This window comes from Vigna unguiculata, chromosome 5 (assembly GCF_037176805.1).
Source record: "Vigna unguiculata cultivar grain cowpea cultivar isolate G323 ecotype 2 chromosome 5, ASM3717680v1, whole genome shotgun sequence".
Taxonomy (NCBI): domain Eukaryota; kingdom Viridiplantae; phylum Streptophyta; class Magnoliopsida; order Fabales; family Fabaceae; genus Vigna; species Vigna unguiculata.
Genome location: NC_140796.1, coordinates 13587276 through 13609005, shown reverse-complemented (window position 1 = coordinate 13609005; position 21730 = coordinate 13587276). Strand labels below are relative to the sequence as shown.

Genomic DNA, 21730 nt, shown 5'->3' with positions numbered 1-21730 from the left:
AAATTATTCCGTCACAAAGAACTCCTTTTCTGACCTCTAATACTTAAATATGGACTTTACAAATTTCAAGATGTTAACTAATTAGTAAATAGATTAAAAAAGTTTGTTAATTTTGAATTCTTAATATTTTTCTATAAACTAATTAATAACATCTGAATAACATATTCAATAGACTTCCAAAAATTGAGCACACAAGAAACATTAAGGAAACCCAGACAACAAATGAATTTGATTTTCAAATAACTTTAAGAATTCAACACATTAAACTAAAATTCATTTAGTGAAAAAAAAAATAAAAAACAAAAAACATTTCCTTTACATTATCTAATTTATTACGTTATTTACCAGTAAGGTAAGGTACATTTTACAATATTGCTATACATTTACACTTTACTTTAAAGACACTATTGAGTTAGTTTATACATAAATAAGAACCGATTTTTCTTTTTTCACTTAGTCAAAAGAAAGATCGAAAATGAAATTACATGACTAAACTCATGGAGTGTTGACATAGACCTTGGTCTTCTTCTTGAGTCCAAAGGGTGTAACCTCACTGTCACACACATCAGAGCCATGCCAGACATGTCTAGGCACAAATCTTCTGAAATAGAAGTAATTAGAGTTGAGATGAGAGCCTTCAAGAACCTGAATATGAGCAAAACCTGGTCTCCAATCATCGTTTCCTATGAGCTTGAGGTACAAGTAACAAATGGGGGACTCAACACATGGTGCTGTGACCTCAAATTGGTCCACCATACATGCTTGGAATGGTTTCCTTGGGATGTCATCAAGAACCACAGGATACAAAGGGTCAACTTTCCTTAAGTGCTTGGAGTTTAGGTGCCTCACCAATATGCCATTGGAGTTTGTGTCACCAAACCTTAGACTCACAAGGTTTGAGGTTTCAGCTCCCCATGTGCACGTGGTTTCTATAGTGATCACATAGGTGCAATTTTTCTGCATTGTGCATACACACGTTTAATTAATCAGTTAGAAAATGAAAATAATGGAAGTAGAAACAACATAATATGTACATGATAATACCTAAAGAGAAAAATACATATGTTGAAGGAAAATTTACCATACTAGTGTAATTTTGCATTAAAATTATGGGGAGTTGAGAAAATTTTAAAGTTTTACACATATAGGTATGTTGTGTTTCCGCAACATAACCTAAAAAGAAGTTGTGTTATGAAAATACAACTTTAGACTATACAAAGTGAAATCATGTCAACACGATTTTTATATGAATGAACAAGTTGTATAAGTCAAATATAACTTTGATTAATCTTAATTCTTTTTTTTATTGAACTAAAATTGTTAAATTTGCAAAACTACGGTTCAAATCAAAATATATTAAAATTGTGTTACTTATAGAACATTTTAATTCAAATCAAAATACACTCGTTAAATACTATCTAAAGTCATGTTTGCATAACACATTTTTTCAACAATAAAGTCATGTAATACAAGTTCAACTTACTCATACACATAAAATTTTATAATTTTGCACATTTTAGCAATTTTAGTGCAAAATTACACTAGTATAACAATTTTGTCCATGTCATGTATAAACAAGAATTAGGACACATGTCATCACTCTCTTTTGGAATTATGTTTTGACTTAATTCAGTTATACAAAGTAGATTTGATAGTTTTTCTTATAAGCAAAGAAAAAGATTTATTTATGAAAAACGAAAGAAGTACCTGAATCCATATACATAAAGACAAAAGTTAGAGTTATATACAATGGTTATGCTTTAAAAGTATGCTTACAGAAATAAATAGAAGAATTCTTCATATTTTTATATACCTATAAGCATGATTCGAAATAGCATAATCAATCATTAAACTATTATTTGATGTTTTCTCTCTAAAATTGACATTGTTTCTATATGCCAAGATTCACCAAACAGTTGCAAACCAAACAACTGTTCAAAGAACTTTCTTAATGTTTTCTAAACCTGTTAAATTCTTTTAAACCTGCTAGGAATGAAAAGTTAGAAAAGAAAAGACTTTTGTATGATGTATTCTTTTGTAAAAATGACAGAAAAATGATATAGGATTTTTCTAACCAAATGTCTCAAATTTCTTACTTTTAGGAAAATATGTAGATTTGATCATCTTTACCTAAACAACTACTTTTTAAAGTAAAATATTATATTAAAATAATAATAATTAATATAAATAAAATATTACTCAATAAAATAATAATTTATGTCGTTTTTGTAATTTAAGTATAAGAGAAAAATGAAATGTAAGAAAGTGAAAGGAATTGTACCTTAGTTGGTGACATGTCAAATCTTGTTACTATATAAAATTAAGTACGATAAATTTTAGTCGTAAATGAAAAACAACTAACCGATGAAGTTATATTGCAGTGATTTTATAATCACATTTAGTTAACATGCTTAAAAATGAAGGTTTAAATTACATCTAATTATAATAAATTAATTAAATAATATTTTAATATTTGAAATAAATCATCTGAAGTAAAATATATCATTCTTTTATAGTTTGTTAAAATGTAAAGCGTAAAATTCATGTTAATTAATATTATGAAATAGTAAATTGATCTAAAGAAAAAATGATACTTTAAATTTGATTTTGTATCTAAAGATTTTAAAATTAAATAAAAAATAAAAATTGAATTAATACTATTTAAAAAGAGTTATACGTATGCCTTTAACGGGGATGGCAATAGCTCTTGAAAAAAAAAAACTCTCTATTTAAAGAAAGAGAATTCAAAATTATAATATAGAATGGAACAAAGTAAGAAAATTGTAAAGGAGTTTAACTATGATCAAATAATAAACCTATTACTTTAATTTTGTAAGAATTAATGTTTTCAAGATATGAGCATATATATATATATATATATATATATATATATATATATATATATATATATATCCTAGTAAACAACAAAAGTTATAATATTGTTAAAAACAAAAAGAAAAAGACATTTTTGGTTACCTTAAGTTCTGGTGCTTCTAGACTCTCACCACCAGCAACAAGAACATGCAGAAGTACACAACAGAAAATAAATTGTCCTCCAATGATCTTCATCAACATCCCCATTTTTAATCTTCGAAGCACAATGCACTTATTCATCTTAACATGGAATATATAAGACATTCTGCATTTTTATTCTTAGCTTGATCCATTCATAAAGTGCATATTCCTAAATCTTTAAAATGTCATAGCTCAATATATATGTGTTCTGATATTTTATTGAAAAATGTTCCTTTAATTTTACTTATGCTTCCTCACCTTCACCAGAGCTAATTTTTTCTTCATTAACGAAAAGTATCTCTGACTAATCTTAGGTTAAAGCTAGATTCCGTCACCTTTTAGTTACTTCATTAGGAGGCAACCAAGTCATGTTTATATTCCCTGTTCGACTTTAACTCTTTTACTACGAAGCCTTCATGGTTTCCAACCATGTAATTTATGCTAAAACAGTATAAATATATCGATTAATGCTAACAAACCTTGATTAGATTATGGAAAAAATTTCTTAGTTTAAAATTCACTTCTAATGATAATACTAAAAGCTCTATTTTATGTAGTGTGGAGATGAACATCAGAACTCTGCATATTAATGAAGGAGAATGCGGTGCCGTACATTATCAATTATACTTTCCTTGGTAAAATCTAAAAACTGAAAAGCCATTCATCCACTGACACAACAATCTCGTATCTTCAACTAAACTCATCATGCAGAAATATATACTAAAACGTAAATTTGATGAACAAGAAAGGCTTAATTTAATGAATCATGCAAACAGAACCATTTGATTTGAACAATGTATTGTGTACGTATGCTTCGAACACAAGAAGATAGGTTGCGTGATAAAGATAGCAGTTAAGGCAACGTAAATGTTCAATTTGGTTAATTATATATCATTTCAACCATGTTATTTCTACATCTAAACCGGTGCACCTTACCTTACACCTACCATTTTGGAGAAAATAGAGGACACAGTTATAGTGGGGACACTGAGGGTGGTTGAATTTTGTATTTTTTATCTTCTTAAAGTGATAGGTGTGTGTGTAGGGGTTGAAGTGTGTAGAAATGAAAAAAATAGTTGTATCTTGTTTTTCTAAGATTACGACTTAACATGCTTTCTTGAAAGGGAGCTAAGTTCATTGTGGTTTCCTTGCTGTGGCATGCATGTTATCTGTCAAAGAATGTGGTAAACAACGAGGATACAGTGACTACTTGATAGGATCTTCTTATCAGTTACTTTGGCTCCAAGAACATTGGTTGTGGGAGTTACATCTCACCAAAACTTCTCAAGCTTTTTCTGCGGATAATGAAGCTCTAATGTCGGTGGCTTTTGAGGTTTCAAACTGGTTTAAAACTGTGGTAAAAAGAGTCCTTTCAAATTGATTTGGAGATGTCAGATAAGGGATATATACGGATAAACATAGCCTTAATTCAAAAAACGACTAGGAAACTGAAGTTAAGAATTGCATGATGAACTAAAAAGTTTACAATATACTTTTCCTTCATGTGCTATGATTTTGCTGATTTCACCTTTTTACTTTTTCTATCATGATAAAAAGTATACAAACCAGTTCCTTTTTACTTGAACATACTTGACTTGAATATGTCACTTTTAATACACTATGTTCTCAATGAGTTCTGAAAGATCGGTGTCAATGGTTTGTCTTCTACAAGAATTCAAATGGACAAGTGAAATAGATTGTCTTGGACACCACTCTAGAGTTGTTCTAACAACTGATCTCATTAAAAAAATGAAAAACAGCACACTTGAAGATCTTATGAAGACTTTACAAATTGCAACAACCACAAGCTATCATTCTATAAATGACCTACCAATGAGTTCTACATCATCCACAGTTCATATACACAAAAAACAGTGTGTAAAGTTTACATTTTCTGTTTTGCACTCTCGAGAACAAAGAAACATGGGTGCTCCTTCTCTACAATCATTTGCATTACCAGCAATGTTGTTTCTCTTCTCATTGATCATAATCCCTCAGCATGCAGAAGGGGGCATTACCAGACACTACCATTTTGATGTACATTCGAAAGGCCTTAAGCTACCTTACGTTTTCAAAAGCAAAAGTCATTTGAAGTTAACATTCTTTTTGGCATACTTTTCCCGTTATGTGTGGTTTGTATCTCATAATTACTTATTTTTTATGTAGATAAAGTACCAGAATGTTTCGAGACTGTGCCACACAAAGAGCATGGTCACAGTGAATGGTCTGTTTCCTGGGCCCCGCATAGTTGCTAGGGAGGGTGATCGTCTTCTTATCAAAGTGGTTAACCATGTTCAGAACAACATCTCCATCCATTGGTAAAATCATTTTGCTTTGGAAAACTTAGTTAAGAAGAGATTGAACGTATTACATTAAATGGTTTATAAGTTGAACTTGATTACATTCCAAATAGGCATGGCATTCGACAACTTAGATCAGGGTGGGCTGATGGACCTGCCTACGTGACTCAATGCCCCATTCAAACAGGCCAAAGCTATGTCTATAATTTCACCATTGTTGGTCAGAGAGGCACTCTCTTTTGGCATGCTCACATTTCATGGCTAAGATCAACTGTGTATGGTCCTCTCATCATTCTACCTAAGCATGGAGTTCCATATCCTTTTACCAAACCTTACAAGGAAGTTCCCATTATCTTTGGTAATAATGCACATGTGATTGTGACATCACCATAATGTTCCTATAATACCTGCATGTACTTAAGAATGAAGCTAACATTGACATGTAACAAACATTTTCAGGAGAATGGTGGAATGCAGATCCAGAAGCAGTCATAACACAAGCATTGCAAACAGGTGGAGGACCAAATGTGTCTGATGCCTACACCATTAATGGACTTCCAGGGCCACTCTATAACTGTTCTTCAAAAGGTATGAGTACTTAATAGTGGTAAAATTTCAAGATTATCAACAGTACTACTTTACCATATCCCTTCTTGAGAGGTGAATATTCTGAATGAAAATATTGGTCTTTTTCAGATACGTTGAAGCTAAAGGTGAAGGCAGGGAAGACATACCTTCTCCGGTTGATCAATGCTGCACTCAATGACGAACTCTTCTTCAGCATTGCAAATCACACTCTCACAGTAGTTGACGTAGATGCAATCTATGTTAAGCCATTTGACACTGACACCATTCTCATTGCTCCTGGACAAACCACCAATGTTCTTCTCAAAACCAAATCCAAATACCCCAATGCCACATTCTTCATGAGTGCCAGACCATATGCCACTGGCCAGGGCACTTTTGACAACTCAACTGTTGCTGGGATCCTTGAATATGAAGTTCCACCTCACTCTCTTCACTCCACAAATTCACTCAAGAACCTTTCACTCTTCAAACCTATTCTCCCTGCACTCAACGACACTTCTTTTGCCACAAAATTCTCCAACAAACTCCGTAGCTTGGCAAGCCCTCAGTTTCCTGCAAATGTTCCCCAGAAAGTAGATAAGCAGTTTTTCTTCACAGTTGGCCTTGGCACCACTCCCTGCCAGAAGAACCAAACTTGTCAAGGACCCACCAATGCAACAAAATTTGCAGCATCAGTGAATAATGTGTCTTTCACACTCCCAACCACTGCTCTTCTTCAAGCACACTTCTTTGGGCAATCCAATGGGGTTTACACCCCTGACTTTCCAACCAAACCACTGTTTCCATTCAACTATACAGGCACCCCACCAAACAACACCATGGTGAGCAATGGAACAAAGGTGGTGGTTCTTCCCTTCAACACCAGTGTAGAGCTCGTGATGCAGGACACCAGCATTCTCGGTGCTGAGAGTCACCCTCTCCATTTGCATGGCTTTAACTTCTTTGTTGTTGGTCAAGGTTTTGGGAACTTTGACCCAAATAAGGACCCAAAAAACTTCAATCTTGTTGATCCCGTTGAGAGAAACACAGTTGGTGTCCCTTCCGGTGGATGGGTTGCCATCAGATTCTTAGCAGATAATCCAGGTAAGTGGTGTTATTCCCTTCCTTAATGTGTGATTCACACAAAACTATACAAAAAGTTACTGGATGTAACACAGACATAAAATGAATACTCCAACATAATATAAGAATACTAAGATGTTTTTATTTTTAATAATGCGTGCATTGCAGGGGTATGGTTCATGCATTGCCATCTTGAAGTGCACACGAGCTGGGGTCTAAAGATGGCATGGATAGTGTTGGATGGAAAACTTCCAAATCAGAAGCTGCTTCCCCCACCGGCTGATCTTCCAAAGTGTTAAATACTTCATGTCATAGCTTTCTGAATGTTTTTGGTGTTTCCTTTATATCTTTTTCTCCTTCAAATGGCCCTTTTTGTGATTCTTCATGGGCTAACTCACGGTCATTAGTTCCATTTTTTTTTTCTTGTTCGGAGATGAGGTTAAAGTGTGGAAAGAGTATTAGGTGTGCCCACAATAACAAATTTGCTCTCAACATTGTAATATTCTTTCATTTCAATCAGGAATCTAAGTTTTTAATCCTACGAGGTACAAAAACTCACTATTATATTTAATATTTGATAATAACTATCAAATATAATTTATTTAGAGACTATTATAATATTTGCGTAAAAATTATTTAATTATATTATTAGAAATGATTAAATAATCTTATATATTATTAAAGAAATCCTGTACATTGTCAAATGACCTAATTCCTTAGAAATACTTCATTGTATTAACTCAATTATCGTACGTGTAATTTATTATGTATATAAACCTAATTAAGAAACTAGCTAGTACGACAATTGTTGTGAGAAATTAAAATTAAATAAGCTGGCAACATCAATTTTGAACAGATTTAATTAGAATATACTTTTATTTATATATAATAATAATTTAAATGTGAGTTTAAATTTCATATTAAATAAAAATGAACAAAATTAAACAAGAAAATAGAATCATAAAAGTCATTATCTTGAAATTTTAAATTGATGTTAATTTCTATGTGAAATGGATTGAAATCAATATATACATATAATATAATATAATATAATATAATATAATATAATATAATATAATATAATATAATATAATTTCATGATCTACCTATTCTAAAACCCCATACTAAAGTAAAAACATTACACATAATTTCATGATCTACCTATTCTAAAACCCCATACATCATTGCTACGACTTAATACTTGAACATCCTCTTGTCACTTGAGTTTCATTTACTCTAGTTTCATTCACCGTAGAGGAGAAATATATATAGTTTAGATCTCTCGCTCAAACCTTCAAAAAAAGTTACCAAAAAGATGCAAATTTTCAATTTTTTCCACCCATCTATCTAACCAAAAGAAAAAAAAAATCTTTAAAGGATTATGTTCATATAATAAACAGTGAAACATATAGATTTTTTATAATAACGAAAGAAGATGGGCATTTTATGGCTAAAATGAAAAGGAAAAAATGAATTTGTTATCAAAATTAGCAGCGGACCTTAATAGGTCTATAGGGGCCTCGGCCCCCCTTCCCCAAATTTTTCCACTCTTCATGAAAATTTTATAATATATTTTTATTATTTTAAAATAGGATATGAACAAGAAAAGTTAAAGATAAAATTCAAACAATTATAAAATTTAAAAACATGAACAAAGATGATAACATTTATTATGACTTTTTTATATACTTGCTATTAATTAAAAATTTGGTTATTAAGTTTCTAATATAATATTAAAAAAAGAACTAGTTGAAAAGTTCAATTTTACTATTTTATTGTAAATGCTCTCAATCATTTAAATTTGTAAAATTTATCGATCATATTTGAAATTATATCAATCTTTGATAATTAGAAAATACATAATAGAAATTTGTTTTTTCTATAATAATTATTACAACAAGATTGCAAAGTAAAATATGAGATAAATTTCTTGCATATCATATGATTATCAACATTGAAAGTTAAATAGTTAAAAATTTTAGATTTGATTTAATTATTGATAGACTCTATAATTTGAAAAAACAAAAAACAATCAATTATGTGTGTGTAAATAATAATTAATTTTAGTGACAAAAAAATATTTAAAGAACAATTTCTTTGATGGTCAAAATCTTAGTAGCTAATGTTAGTGACAAATTTAGAGACCAATTCATAATAGAAATTACTTAGTTACAAATTTAGAGATTAATTATAACTTTTTATTCATAATAAAAATTGTTTTAGTTACCAATAGTTTTTAGTTTCTAAATTAGTGATCAGTATAATGACTACTTATTTTTAGTCATTAAATTGTCATTATTTAAGATTTTTTTAGTGTGTGATTTCTTTTATAACTATATATTAAATTATATATTCAATTTTTTTATATTAATTATAATGATAAAATATATCAATTTTCTAATATATTATTTTGACTCTTCAAAATTAGTGCCGAAGATCCGTCGGCCATCAAAATGTCTATGCTAATAGGCCACGGTGTAAGAAATTGCCTAATAACACGACTTATAAAACTAAATCAAGACTATATAGCAATACAATCAAATTTATTTTCACTGTCAAAAGAGACGCCAATATAGACAACTCTATGAAACTAAATTAATATAACAAAAAATGGTCAAAATCCAAATTAATATAACACCCTTCACCCGTAAAAGTTAATATATAGATTTCTTCCATTATCATAGAAATATTCTTATAGGCATAAAACAATGATCTCCCCAAAGAAAAACAAACTGGTGTCTTCTAATTTCATCACACTTTTCACGTATAAATAGTTCACTTTATCAACATGGGCTTTGTTCAAGTGTTACTTTTATTTCTGTCAGATTATAATGTGATGTCCCACTTGGGTTTTGTAGGTGTGTTACTATTGTTATGGCCTCAAAACCAACCTATATTTTGAATTCAATAACACATTTTTTCGATACATACTTGTGCAACCTGCGATTCCAAAATTTGATGATTATTATGATCATCGGAATTTTCCTTTGTTCCAAAGAATGGGATCTACATAGTACGAGATTGACCAATATAGTCAGGCACGTCTGGGTTATTGGACCCGTCAGGACTGTTTGGCTCACTCAGACTGTTCTGGTTGTCGGGTCTGTTTAGTCGTTGGATCTGTTCGGTTGTCGGGTCTGTCCTATCGTCGAGCCCGTCTAAATCATTGAGTCTACCCGTTCGGATCGTCGAGCATGTCCGTTTTGTCCGGATTGACGGCTCGTTCGTCCCTTCCGAGTCGTCGAGTCCGTCTGACTTGTCTAGGTTGTCGGGCTCGTCTAACCTGTCTAGGCTGTATCGACGTCCGAGACGACCCGAGCTGACATCCTAGATGTGTCGACCCAAAGTTGAGGACAAAAAGTTTAATAATATATTTTAAAAAAGTAATATATTTTTTGTGTAGAAGAATAAAGTCCATGGGTTGGCCCTAACCCATAGGGCTTTTGTGGAGTTTTTGACCATGTGTGTGGACTTCTTTAAAGCAGAGCCTTTTTGTTCTGTGGGCTTTCTCGATCTTAGCCCACGTGGACCAGGGTCAAACCTTGTGGACTGCACCAAATTGACACCTCTAATTATATGGCTTGATTATGAAATTTTGGACACAATACTTAATACAATACATATAAAAACATTTAGGATTCAATCATACAAAATTTCTAAGATTTATTAAGTTTGCATTGTTTCTTTTCTTTATTGTCCATGAAGGAAGGAAGAAAGCTCCAATAATTAAATGGTGGAGCTTCTGAATCATCTTGAGCCACATGCGCTTCAACATCATCTAAGACCTTTTTCTGCTTCCCTCTTCCATGCCAATAATCTGCTACATAATGGCCCCATTTTCACAATTATAACACTGAATTTTCTTCATGTCAACATTCTTTCTTCCTCCTCTTCCTCTTATTTCAAGATCCACGTCCACCCTGCACTTTCTGTTATGATTGCTCACCAGAACCTGATTCTTGGACTGAGGAATGAGCACCTCTACCAAATCTGCCACCACCTCTATTACTTGTTGATCTGGGCTTTTAAAGCCTGTTCTTCACCCTTTTTCTCTGAACTCCTTACTGAACGCTTCATCTCATGTGCTTTTTATGTGGCATGCAGCTCCTTTATTGACAGAGTCTTCAAATCTCTGCCACACTCTTCAATGGTTGTAACCATGTTATCAAATTTATCACTCAGAGTGCGTAGAACCTTTTCCACCACACTAATATCTGTGATAGCCTCCCCACAACTTTTAATCTGATTCACTAATAATTGCAGTCTATTAAAATAGTCTGCTACCTTTTCTGAATCTTCCATCCCAGCCAGCTCAAATTGCCTTCTTATACATTGCAGCCTTACTTTCTTGATTTTTTTAACACCACCGTGAGCCCTCTGCAAGATTTCCCAACATTCTTTTGCTGTCTTAGTCTTGACAATCTTTTCAAAATTCACTGGATCTACGCATTGATGCAAGAGACATCGAGCCTTGCAATCTTTCTTCTTATTTGCGGCTTCGTCCTTCTCCTTAGCACCCTCCGTGACAACCTCCCACAATTCTTGATAACCAAGAATGGCCTCCATTCTTATGACCCAATGATCATAATTCTTTCCATCAAGAATAGGTAAGTTTGAAAAGAAACCCATTACTATTACTAGCAGCCATGCCTGCAGCTTCTCTTCCCAGAATCGAACCTTGCTCTCGATACCACTGTTAAACCCGACCCACTTCTTTGGCCCAACTATCTTGTATGCCACGTGCTTGAAACTAAAGGTTCAAGCTACTGTCCAAAAACACGACACACTAACCTTCACCTTTTAGAAGCTACGCGAGAGAAAAACACCATTGTGCGCCTCTGTTGTTAGGGTTCAAAACCCAGTGCATTCCACAATCACGCACTCCCTTTTCCACCGTCACAGGTAAGTGCTTCACACTCCCCTCTCTCTATTTCTCACACGTATGACACACACAAACACTGATCTGAAATGAAACTGAGAATTATTTTTTATTCACTGTGGATGTGATACATATTTATTTGAATAACCTATGGGTTTATATATTTTAGTCATACTGATCAAAGAAGTAAATGTTTCTCAGTATGCTATACTTCCATGATTTTTAGGATTTATACATGTTACTAACTAATGGCATACAAATTCTTACGTCCTTCGGCAAGATAGTGAGTATGTAAAGTTGGTGTGTTAGAATAAAAGATTTCATTCATCTTTGATATGCCTATCCCACAGTGTTTTAGATCAATTATTATTTTTTATTTATAATAATGATTATTTTAGTAAACAATAATTTTTTATTTTATAAATTGGTATCTAAATTTATTATTATAGTAATTAATAATTTTAATCATTAAAATTGATTGTTAATGAGACATTTTCTTTATAATGTAACTTAGTTATAAGTAACTTAAGATTGCCAAATCTAGTAAGAAAGAAAAGAATGGGCTAGACTCTTTTTATAGTAAAGAAATATAAAGAATGTATTTTGATTTTAATGAAGTTAGAGAAACAAATATATTAAGAAAAATCTAACTATTGTATATATCATATATTAAAATGTGAAGTGATATGTTATTTATTTATTAACTTTTAAATAAAAAATTGAATGTTTTGTCTCTATAAACCTTTTATTGCATGTTAAATATTTGTATTCGCGGGGTAAATCATAGATCACTAGAAAGAAAGTGAATCTTTGATATGAAAGTTAAAATTACAAGTTTTAGTAGTTCAAAATCGTAACAAATAAAATTTTTGACGATTTATAAAATTGTCAGAATTACACATATGAAAAACAGTTTGTGATAAAAAAAAATTAATTGTCAATATTGTTGTTAGAAAAGAAAAAAAATTGTAGTAAAATCGCTATAAAATTGACTTTTATTTTATGAAATTTTTATAGTTAAAAACCATCATAGAATATACATGTTTTTTTTATTTTATGATATTTTATCATATTTTTAGAGTTAAAAACCATCATAGAATATACATGTTTTGATTGTTAAAAATCACTATAAAATATATCATATTTTAACAATTAAAAAACACAAAAGAATGCTTAAAATATTTTTAATTTTTTAAAATTCTAGAAATATTTATTATTTTTCATTCATATGATAACCAATATTTTAATTATCTATTTTATTTAAAATTATTCTTTATTTATTTATTTATTACAGAAAATATCCTACTTTTCACTTATCATCTGTACGATGATCAATAAATGAATATCATTGATCTTATATGCTACACTTAGATGATAATCAACAAACAGAAACAGAGAGTTCTGCTATTCTTGAATATCGTAATGGATGTTGGACAATTAAGAAATGAGTCTTCTTTCAAAGAATATCCGTCCCTAGTCCATACCCATGTCTGGAAAACTTCTAACATTGTTATCCTGATGATAAATTATCATAAACACAGTTACACTAACTCTAAATGATTTATGTCAAAGCAAATGGGAAAGAGAAAACGAACTATACATAAATCATTTTATACTATGTAATATGGTTAGTATTTATTTTACAATTCACAAGCGTGATAATTAGAACACGTAATGATTTATGTGATTTTTCGGCTATCTGCTTTGACATACAAGAAATTGAAGTGTACAGGATAGTAACTTCTAGCTCTCTCAAACAACAACTATGATAGTTTGAAATACATCTCATCAGAAATTACAAATTAAAAAGAGTTTAGCATTTATTGTAACAAAATTAGAAATCAAAAAGTTATTTTAACACACAAAAGAAAATCATGTAAAACATAACATTCATATGAAATTAAAGAGAGAGCATATTCGCTTAGGGAGGATTTGTTTATAATAAGTGACAAGAATAAATCTTATACAATTTAAATGTAGCGTAAAAGGTCACATTTGCTAATGGTTTAATCCTGACTATTTATGTTAGGTCCAATATTTTTTTCTCAAATAATAAAATACTATTTACTTTATATCATTCTTATATTTGTTTTAGTTTTCGGGACTGACAAAACTACAGAGAGGCACAGAGGATGTACCTGTGTCCACAAAAGTAACACTAGTACGGCAGGAAAAAGTTCTAAACATATGTGTGCACATAAACCATATCTTTGTGAAAGTGGTTTAAATTCAAAGTTCTCATATTGCAACTAGAAAGTGAGATTATGTTCGATACATTAATCACTTGCAGTTGGGAAGTGAAATCATGTCTCGTGAAGGGTTAAGAAAAACAATTATCAAATGTTTAAGATTTGCCATTAGATACACAATTTCTAAATGATCAATAGTGAACTTTTGAAATTTAATGAAGTTATAAAAGGTGTAAAAATATGTAATACTCTTATTGTCCAATTTACCAAATTCAACTACTCATTCAACGTAGGATATCATATGAAGTTTTCAGTACATCGTAAGTTGAATGAGTCATCTCTAAGTTATTAAAGGTTAAGCTCTGAATTTAGACAGTGCTATGCAAGATGTAGTATGAAATACACTTGGTAACAAATATGTACAAATAAAAACAACATTCACTGATAGAATTTTCAATATTTTATGAAAAATATCTTGTATTAAAATGCTAGTCATTAACCAGATCAATCTTTCAATATCTGTGAGCCACTTTGAAGAACTGATAAAAAAAATACATGTAACAAAAATCAATTAATTTCTCAATCGTTAATGGAGATTAAAAAGACAATTATAGATTATAAAAAATATGTACAACTTAAGTCTATCGTTAAAATTAGAGATAATAAAATGGGTCAAACCAACGGATCAATTCGTATAGAAAATAATGGATTAGATCAGAGTTTTTAACTAGTCAGCTTGTCACAAGCCACTTCGTTCGGTTCATGAACCTATCGGGCCAACCCGTACGTAAAGGCATGTCAACCCGCAGCCTGTTCTCAAATTGAAAAAAAATAATAATAATGTTATATATTTTCGTTAAGGATGACAAAATGGACCGAGCATGACAGACAGGCCCGCCAGTCCAACTCAAAAAGCACAGGCTAGGCTAAGAACTTCAACCCGCCAATCCGAGACATCCAGTATCAAGAAACCAGTTTTCACGTCCAAACTCTTCCTCACTAGTTGTCACCATTAGCATCACAGGTTCCTATAGTAAAGTATTTTTAGTAGGGTTAAATATGTTTTTGGTCCCTTAAATTTCAGTGAATTTTGAAATTAGTTAATTTCAAAACTTTGAACCAATTTAGTCTTTCATCTTTCGAGAATGAATAGGAAAAAAAAGCTTCATGTATGGAGCATGCCCATAAAGCTTCGCAATTTCACAAGAAAAAAATAAGTAAGAAAACGGGATTGGTTGAATTTCAAAAATTTGACCAAAATATAGATAAGAAGATTTAGCTTCTATAAATCTTTATTAGTTTGATACCCATTATATAAACTGTTTTAGTATAATAAGGATATATAGGTATTTCTGTGTGAAAATTCGTTAATCTAATTTTGTTTTCTCTTTAATATATGTATCTATAGTAGATACATAGGTTAAAAAAATACATGTATTTTGGTACGACAATGATTTTAATTCAATAATGTATATATTAAAAAAAACATAAAAATGATTATTATTTTATTAAAATTTATCTATCAAATTAATCTCCTTTGCACTATATTTATTTAAATTGAATATTTCAGTTATACAAAAAAGAAAATTAGATTCCTGTCTGTCTCCTTTTAAATCTTGGTTTGTAAATAATTGTTTGGCGCTATTGGGATCCATGCCATGGCCTAGGACATAATTAGGACATAATTAGGACATAATTAGAGTGACGTTGATTTCAATTTAATTAGCCTGTTTGTCATTTTGAGATTAATCTGATGAACTTTGAGTCTTTTATTAAAATGCATAATATCATCCTTGAACGTTGTTAGAAAGGGAACATCACAGTGTAAAGCACATCAAACACAGAAAGTCGCAGAAGACTATATGAGTAACATTTTTTTCATAGATGTTTTCTCTTGTAATGATTGGCATAATGATATCGGGTAAGGATTGAAATTTCGGAAATAGTCTCTTAGGGAATAAAATTGTGCATATTTAGCCTTCATTCATTACTGTTTTTTGTTTTTTTATCATGTGAATTGAAATTTGACTCCTATTTTACTATATTTACACCCTTATGCCCCAGACAAAAATACTCCCCATTCTCCACTCACAGAGGGCGCATGACCTCTGATCATGTTAATTCTCTTCTTCCCCGTTAACAACCAGTCCCCATTCTCCACTCACAGAGGGCGCATGACCTCTGATCATGTTAATTCTCTTCTTCTTCCCTAATTTATCATCACAACATCATTTTTCTCTCCTAACTCCTCCCTTCCTCCTTCTCTAATTGGCGGACGATTGGCGGACGATTCCGACCGCCACGACTACAGCCAAGACAGGTTTGTTCGTAATTTTCGTTCTGGTTCCTTTCTCCCGATTTGTAACCTAAATTCCTGATTTTCATAACCTTAGATTTCTGATTTTGTGATTTCCGATCAGGACGACCCATTTTGTGAATCCTAATTATTGTTGTAGCTGCTGCCATTAATCGCTGTTTATCCTTCAATCTTCTTCCAATTTCAATTTCGTAGTTGCTGCCATTAATTCCCTAATCTATCATATTTTATGAGTCCCCTAATCTATCATATTTTATGAGTCAATTCCATCAGAATTTTATCTCCAAAGTGCATCAATCTCCATCATCTTACAAACGGCTAATATTGTTGACTTTGGTTTGGTTCTAAAAATTATGAAAAAAGAATATATTTATTATTTGTGATGCGTCCGTGATTGCATTTCCATGTCCTCTCTTCATTACAACATTATGATTATGATGAGTATCAAGTGTAAGTGGTACTGGTACTGGTGCCTAGGGATGGAGATTGTTCTGTGGAACCTTTTTAGACAACTAGTGTGCATGGTGCGGATATAACGGGGCATTTTCTTCGCCCCCTTCTCACGCTCACCAGATAACGTTCAATTCATATAGGTAGCAGAAACTAATTAGTTCTGTACTAGGTTACTGTTATAAATTTTTTGGGTAACATGTGTCAAGCATATAATCATACCATTTAAGAATTGAGGTTACTAAAATTGTCAATTATCATTGATAGGTATGGATTATGACAAATTTAAAACCCAGCAGAAAGAGCATACTAATCATATGGATGCTCTTGAAGAAAACTATCTATACGATCGCCGGGTCATGAATTTGCTCTCTAAAGACATTAGAGAGGAGATGGAAAAATTTCAGTGTAAGCATTCCAAAAACTTAGAAGCTTTGATGCAAGGAAATGAGGAAGGGCTGTCAGTGTTGTCAGGTAATTTTATTTATTTTTATTAAAAAAAAAGAATTGAAATTTTTTATTTATTTGCATTTATTTATTTATTTATTTTTTCAGATAAAGAAATGTTGGATATGGAAAGGGAGAGAATGGATAAAACCTTCAAAAAGCTGAAAATTTGTAGAATGGAAAGAGAACCGAAGTTGGAGCGAATGAAGGACCATATTTCAGAGCTAGAAACGGGTGCGAAAACGGTAAACATGGATAATGAAGTTATGATCAGAGATTTATCCGAAAAGATTGAAAACTTGAAGTAGGTATGTGATGTTTGTAATTAGTCCTGAGTTATTTGATTTGCAAATTTATAGCTGCAATGTAGGCTGATTGATTGGAGCTGGTTTGTAGGACATTGCATACTTGTTTGTTTTATAATTTGGCGTGAACTAGGCTTGGATGTGTGGGATCATGATTTGATATATAGGCTGCAGTTATTGGTAATACACTAGTATGGCCACCTATCCACACACTTGACACCTTTGCACTTTGTCATGGTGATCTAGTGTAACCGTTTTACAAATACATACATTTTCTGTGGTGGTATAGTATGGAATATGGAATTTAATTTGCATTTGACCTGGTATTATATAGGTGAAATATTATCTTTCCTTTGCTGCATATTGAATTTATATGTATTTTCTGTATTCTTTTAATTTTTTTTGTGAGCAGAGGAGGGCTGAGGCTGCATGGATATGGTGGAGTGTTCATGACTACGTTACTTTTAATTACATTTTAATTGAATTTATATGTATTTTCTGTATTTTTCAATTTATAGTCTTTGATTTTGAACAATGATTACGAGTTGTTTAGTTTTTTTAACCATGAGCATGGTCTAATAAATAGTTTCTGTATCACCAGCTTTTTTTTCCTACCTAAGGCAGTCTATTTTTAAAATTTAATTGTGTTTACTTGTTAAGGTTGGCTGGTCCGTACAATGTTTATATCTTTTATTTATTTTATTTAGTTTCCTAATAAGCTGACAAGTGTATTTAATTATATTTTAAAATCTCATTAACAAATATTAAGGAATGTCTCCCGAACATTAAACTTATTTTTCTCCTCTTCATTAATAAATATATATACTTAATAATTATAATTATTCCAATATGAAAACAGTACTACAATGATTCTTTTTTCTCTTCATTAATTCATATTTAATAGTTATAAATGAAATTTTTCTTATTAAAACACTCCCACTCTAAAAAATCATTTTTTAATGATAACTCTTATTTTACTTTATAAAAAAATATATTATAGATAGATATATTTAGATGTACTTATTTATAACATTAGTATTGTAACTGATATTATTTATAGTAATTAAGTTCTAAATTTTAATGCAATATTACAAGTTTTTTACAAAAAATTTTAATATTTATTTATGTTTCATTAATTTTTTTAATGATTTAAATTTACTTTTTAAAATATTAATTAATTTTTCATATAAATAGTCGTATACTTATTTATAATACTTATTTATAATACATATTGAATAGAAGTAGAATACATATTGAATATAAAGTAAAATAAATTTAAATATAGTTACATTTAAATGTTAGTATGTGTTTTATTATTTATTACACACCTGTTTATGAAAAATTAATTGAAATTTTAAAGAATTAAAATTTATATTTTTCAAAATTCTAAATTTGATTATTAAAAAATTAATTAAAATATAAAGAAATATTAGAATCGCTTATATATTTTATAAACATATAACAATGTAATATATATATATATATATATATATATATATATATATATATATATAAATACATATAATTAAATTTTAAAATAATAATAATGTAAAGACATCTAATTAAAAATGCATATATCTTTTTAAAATAAAGTAAAATCTTTAGTAAAAATAATTACTTCAATCTAATAATAAAGAGGAAACACATTTCTCCCTAGATATGATTTTCTTATTTAGAATTAAGTGTGCCACTTTAAATTAAAATAAAGTGGAAAGCTATGGTTAGTCACTTGTAAATTAAACTAGGTGAACCTTCTTTGGTCTTCTCTTCATTTCTACGTTTTTCTACATCTGTAAATTAAACTTTATTTATTTTAATAAATAAACCTAGTTGGAAGCTACTATCACAATTCAGAAGCTTTCAAATGCATATTTATTGACAAAAGGAAACATTGTTACAACTAAAATTGGTTTTATTAATTAACAGATAATTTTTATCAACAAAACTCACTATCACATGTAAGATCTACTTTTATGCCTTTCACGTTATTATAATTTGTTTGTCTATTTTGTGGGATCACATAACACTCATTAAGAATAATTAATATACATTAAATTTTATAATTATTTATAATATAAAATAAATTTTAACTTTAACTAAGTTTTGACCCGTACACGTGTCATTGATTTTTCCTTTTTATTTAAACATGATTTTTATATATAATTATTTAATGAATTAATATTTGATTGTTAGCTAATTTTATTATTTAATTATTATTTTAGTATTGATTTATTTTTTTAGAAATAAAATATAAAATGCTAATACAGAATGCCTTTTCAGATGTCAAAATAAAATTTTTGGATTGTATAAAAATTTATCTGTGAGGTTATATATAGTGTGTAAAAGCATTTTTCAAGATTTATTATGGAATTTTAAATATAATATTTAAGTTAATAATTAAATGATATCATAAAGTTAAAACTTTTGAATTTGGTATATATTTTTATAATAATAATCATTTAACTTTAAATAAGTAATATTTTTTATTATTGATTTCTTATTAATGTAATAGATCATATTGATCTTAGTAGTCATTTACATTACGGTACTTTGTTTATTTATTTTTGATTAATAAGAATAACATTAATTGATGGGAAGCTAGAAGTTGGAACGTTTAAATATTTTAGTATTTAGAATATCTTTAATTAGTTATTATTGTTTGGTTAAAATTGAATTATTAATGTTTAGTAGACCAATATTAAATAAAAAATGTGTTTGTTAAGGTATTATTGTACGGGTTAATTTTTTTTTTCTGTTTTCTTTTAAACTTAGATTAAGAAAATTATTATAATTATTATTAATTTTAAATAAATAATTTATTTATATAATTATATTTAAGTGTTATAATTGTTTATAATTATATTTATATAAATATATATAATATTTAAAAAATGATAATAATTTTTAATTATACTAATAATAAGTCTACTATTAATATTAATAATACCAATATTAAAACAATATTATTCTATATTATCATGAGCATAGATATAAATATTTAAACCAATATTTAAAATGAATTGTGTATGTGAAATTATAAAAATATTAAGTTAAAAATAAATTATTCTAATCAATATCCCGTATAAAATAAATATAAGATATAATTGATTTTAAAATTTGTTAACAAAATAATATATATAAAAATTTAGACCAATATTTAAAATAAATTGTTGATGTAGAATAATTAATATATAGAGTTAAACATAAATTATATAAAAAGTAATATATATATATATATATATATATATATATATATATATATATATTTTGTAGTGGATCTCGTACAAAATAATAATAATAATAGTATGAAAAAATTAAATAATTAGTCACAGGTATTATTTTAACAAATTAATTAAAAATAAATAACATTATTTTATAATAATATTATCACAAAATGCGTTTAAAATATCAAATAAACTTCATAAAATTTGATAAAAATGACTAAATTCATGTATTTCTAAAGATGAATGACTAAATTGGTATAAAGTTTTGAAGAGGGACTAATTCTAAAATTCACTGAAACTTGAGGGACCAAAAATATATTTAACCCAAAAATTAATTATATTATCTTACATTAAAAATAGTTTTAACATCAATACTAATAATAATAATAATACTAATACTTTATATTTTATATTAGTACTAATAATAATAATAATAAAAATAATAATAATGATAATAATGTAAGGATATTGTACAACATAAATTAACACAACTAAAGTTGAGCTTAAAATTTGTCAATAAAAAACACATTCAATATATATTCATTGCTAAACTAAATTGTAAACATAATATGCATTAAAGTTTTTCTGAAAATAATAATAATAATAATAATAATAATAATAATAATAGAACAATGTAGACATATTGTGATTGACATTAATATCATAGTGTACACATATGATAAATTATGATCTCGTACAAAAAAAAAAAAAAATAATAATAATAATAATAATAATAATAATAATAATAATAATACCATAATGTAAGTATATAGTATATAAGACTATGGATCCCGTATAAAGTAAATACATAATCAAGTCAAGATTAAGCTTAAAAATTGTCAATAAAAACATGTATAAATACAAAAAACTTTAAACAATATTTATATATATATATATATATATATATAAAATTTTCTTTCATAATTATCTATTCCTAATTTATTATTTACAATA

General features: G+C 29.1%; 3 protein-coding genes across 5 annotated transcripts; 2 read left to right on the top strand and 1 right to left on the bottom strand.

Moving 5' to 3' along the window:
• Positions 1 to 293: 293 nt before the first annotated feature.
• LOC114185912 (embryo-specific protein ATS3A-like) lies at positions 294 to 3126 on the bottom strand. Its single transcript, XM_028073863.2, has 2 exons — positions 2977 to 3126; positions 294 to 957 (listed from the first exon to the last, which is right to left on the bottom strand). Exons 1-2 carry the CDS (start codon positions 3112 to 3114, stop codon positions 496 to 498), a joined length of 600 nt encoding a protein of 199 aa, XP_027929664.2. The 5' UTR covers positions 3115 to 3126; the 3' UTR covers positions 294 to 495.
• Positions 3127 to 4846: 1720 nt separating this feature from the next.
• On the top strand, positions 4847 to 7501 carry LOC114184005 (laccase-17-like). The gene is made up of 6 exons (XM_028071231.2): positions 4847 to 5052; positions 5182 to 5333; positions 5429 to 5673; positions 5775 to 5903; positions 6012 to 6986; positions 7134 to 7501. Exons 1-6 carry the CDS (start codon positions 4849 to 4851, stop codon positions 7262 to 7264), a joined length of 1836 nt encoding a protein of 611 aa, XP_027927032.2. The 5' UTR covers positions 4847 to 4848; the 3' UTR covers positions 7265 to 7501.
• Positions 7502 to 15821: 8320 nt separating this feature from the next.
• LOC114186276 (uncharacterized) lies at positions 15822 to 18166 on the top strand. Of its 3 annotated transcripts, none has more exons than XM_085673273.1 (4): positions 15822 to 15954; positions 17068 to 17274; positions 17356 to 17551; positions 17965 to 18166. In XM_085673273.1, the coding sequence occupies exons 1-4, from the start codon at positions 15918 to 15920 to the stop codon at positions 18029 to 18031; spliced, it is 507 nt and encodes a 168-aa protein (XP_085529399.1). In that variant the 5' UTR covers positions 15822 to 15917; the 3' UTR covers positions 18032 to 18166. The 3 variants fall into 3 exon arrangements, with proteins under 3 accessions (XP_085529399.1, XP_027930135.2, XP_085529400.1); XM_028074334.2 differs by having other exon boundaries at positions 15830 to 15954; positions 17356 to 17555; XM_085673274.1 differs by lacking the exon at positions 15822 to 15954 and adding an exon at positions 16049 to 16353.
• Positions 18167 to 21730: the final 3564 nt, after the last annotated feature.

Bases quoted from the DNA above. Each gene is read 5' to 3' on its own strand.
- LOC114185912 (XM_028073863.2), bottom strand. From the start codon at position 3,114: ATGAATAAGTGCATTGTGCTTCGAAGATTAAAAATGGGGATGTTGATG. The intron at 958-2,976 runs GTAACCAAAAAT...TGCACAATGCAG, and splicing joins TAGAAGCACCAGAACTTAAG to AAAAATTGCACCTATGTGAT.
- LOC114184005 (XM_028071231.2), top strand. From the start codon at position 4,849: ATGAGTTCTACATCATCCACAGTTCATATACACAAAAAACAGTGTGTA. The intron at 5,334-5,428 runs GTAAAATCATTT...CATTCCAAATAG, and splicing joins AACAACATCTCCATCCATTG to GCATGGCATTCGACAACTTA. The intron at 6,987-7,133 runs GTAAGTGGTGTT...CGTGCATTGCAG, and splicing joins ATTCTTAGCAGATAATCCAG to GGGTATGGTTCATGCATTGC.
- LOC114186276 (XM_085673273.1), top strand. From the start codon at position 15,918: ATGTTTTCTCTTGTAATGATTGGCATAATGATATCGG. The intron at 17,275-17,355 runs GTAATTTTATTT...TTATTTTTTCAG, and splicing joins AGGGCTGTCAGTGTTGTCAG to ATAAAGAAATGTTGGATATG. The intron at 17,552-17,964 runs GTAGGTATGTGA...TTTTGTGAGCAG, and splicing joins GAAAAGATTGAAAACTTGAA to AGGAGGGCTGAGGCTGCATG.